At 57.8% G+C, this 2,416-nt stretch overlaps 1 protein-coding gene across 1 annotated transcript; it reads left to right on the top strand.

Moving 5' to 3' along the window:
* Window positions 1-301: 301 nt before the first annotated feature.
* On the top strand, window positions 302-1,610 carry LOC119308739 (ethylene-responsive transcription factor 12-like). Its single transcript, XM_037584881.1, has one exon. It carries the CDS (start codon window positions 695-697, stop codon window positions 1,247-1,249), a length of 555 nt encoding a protein of 184 aa, XP_037440778.1. The 5' UTR covers window positions 302-694; the 3' UTR covers window positions 1,250-1,610.
* Window positions 1,611-2,416: the final 806 nt, after the last annotated feature.

Below are 2,416 nucleotides of genomic sequence, written 5' to 3'. Positions count from 1 at the left end.
CTGGCCGGCCACGCGCGCATCCCGGGGCCACACGGGTCAAAAGGCCTCGCGGCACGTACCATCACCACCACACCTGGCCGGCGAAGGGCTGCACCGGCCGTACAGCTCGGCGTACGTGACACAACGTAACGTGCAGGCCGCCTTGCCCGGCCGCGCACGGCAGCGCAGGGTCAGTGGGCAGCGTAGGCCGGCTACGGCCGCGCGCGCGGTACGGCGGGATGGGGAGGACGGGACGGGACGGAGCTGGATTCATGATGGACGATGGTGTAGGGCTTGCGTCACGGCGGCAGGAGGCTGGCAGTGCAGTGCAGGGCGGCAGGGTCCCGCGCAGCGTCAAATCGCGCGGCGGCTGAGGCGGAGGCGCCGCACGAGGCCCGGTCAGCGACAGCCTCCCTCCCTCAAACCCCCCGAGGCCTACCCTACCCGCGGTGCCCAGAGGCCTACACCGCTAGCGCCACTGTGCCTCCCCACTTCACGAGGCGCGCCATAGCCATGCCATAGCATAGAGTAGTAGGCGGGAGAGGAGAGCCAGTGAGAGTGACCACGCTCAAGCTGCGAGCGTGCGTGCCCATCCCGGCCTCCTGCCCTGCCGCTCCGTATAAGAGCTACCACTCGCCAGCCAGGGTTCTTCAGAGAAACTCCACCGCACTCGCCAACCATACTGTGAAGTGAGCAAGAGAGAGGGAGAGGCGCCATGCAAATGCTGCCGGAGGCGAGGGGGCACCGGAGCAGCAGCGTCGGAGGCGGAGGTGCCGGGGCGGGAGGGAGGGCGGACGCGCATGCGCAGGGGCACTACCGCGGGGTGCGGAAGCGGCCGTGGGGCCGGTACGCGGCGGAGATCCGCGACCCGTGGAAGAAGACGCGGGTGTGGCTCGGCACCTACGACACCGCCGTCGACGCGGCGCTCGCCTACGACCGCGCCGCCGTCGCGCTGCGCGGGCCCAAGGCCAGGACCAACTTCGCCAGCGGCCACCTCGCCCCGCACCAGCACCAGCAGCAGGCGTGCCTGCCTCCCCGGCCGCCGGCGCGGCCCTTCGGCGGCCGCCTCGACGTCGCCCACCCATCCCCCTGGCACTTCGTCTACTTCCCCTCCAGGCTGCAGGAGCTCCTCGCGCAGCCGCTGCCGGCGCATGGCGCGAGGGACGCCGCCCCGTCGCCGCCGTCCACGGTGCTGGAGCTCCGGACGGGGCCCAGCAGCTGCCCCCAGTTCGACCTCAACGAGCCGCCGCCGCTCATGTTTGGGTCGTGATCTCTTCCGCCGCGCAACGGTGTAGAGCGCCAGCTTCCAAGTGTAGGATCATGGTAGGTACTACGTACGTAGTGAGTAGAGGTAATTTAGCGGGGTGGTGGAGAAGACTCGTCCGTGTGCTGTGTACATATACTGCTGCCCATTTTAGCAAAATTTCACCTTGTGTCCGCCTTGTTTGGCGTTCGTTTTTGCTGATCTCTTGCAGTTCTGGCCTCCTTGGTGGTGTCTCTTTGCAAGACACTTTAATTCGAGTAATGCTACACGTACAAACGAGTTACAAGGTTTTACAAAAAGATTTAATTTGATTGGTCAATATATGGGAAGGCGGCCCATCCTTTAAAAATCATGGGGGGCAAGTTTATGATTGGTTAATAGATGAAAGAAATTCTAGTCATCGTGTAATTGTGTGTAACTCTTTATATGTTTAGCATTATTGCTTTAACCCCGAGACTTTGCGAAATGCTGTAAAAAGCGACTGGTTTTGTTTGCCGCTTCTAAGCTGAGCTCGTGTTCGTGCGATGGAATGGACATGGTTCCCTGAGTCGCATGTGCCCCAGGTGCTCGTCCGTGAGCCCAAGCGTACGTGCGGTGGGCGCACGAATGCGTCAGTTTTGGCTGTACAGAGGTTGTTAACCACAGCGTCATTGTGTTTATAAATTGTTCCTGTCGCAGTAAGCCCCAATGGAACACGCGACGTATAAATTTATAAGCGAAACGTCCAACTATTTCAAGTTAATGATCCTTGTGCTGAATTTTCTGTAGTTATATGTGAGAAGTGATGTTGAGATTATTGTTATTTTATGTTTTGAGATTACTGTCATTGTTATTCAGTTGTCTAGCAGTTGTAGAAACTATGACCGGTACAATTCCAATTACTCTTCAGTTTCAATGCGTTATGTGTCAGAACTTACTCCAAAGAATAAAGCTTCCTAGTGCAGAAGGATATATACAAAGAATTGTCACCTTCAGTTTAAAAACAATTGTTACCTTCAAAGCTACTCCCTCCGTTCGAAATTACTCGTCTAAGAAATGAATGTATCTAGATATATTTTAGGGGCTGTTTGGTTTGGTGCCATCGCCTGCCTTGCCAAATCATGGGCGTTGACCGAGGCTTCGCGTGCTGTTTGGATGAGATCCAAAATTTTGGCACGCCAGCGCACCTCCATC

The sequence above is a fragment of the Triticum dicoccoides genome, chromosome 1B, assembly GCF_002162155.2.
Source record: "Triticum dicoccoides isolate Atlit2015 ecotype Zavitan chromosome 1B, WEW_v2.0, whole genome shotgun sequence".
Lineage (NCBI taxonomy): Eukaryota > Viridiplantae > Streptophyta > Magnoliopsida > Poales > Poaceae > Triticum > Triticum dicoccoides.
Note: the sequence above shows the minus strand (reverse complement) of the source record. Positions and strands in the feature narration are given on the sequence as shown.

Excerpts from the sequence above, each read along its gene's own strand:
- LOC119308739 (XM_037584881.1), top strand. The coding sequence starts at position 695 with ATGCAAATGCTGCCGGAGGCGAGGGGGCACCGGAGCAGCAGCGTCGGA.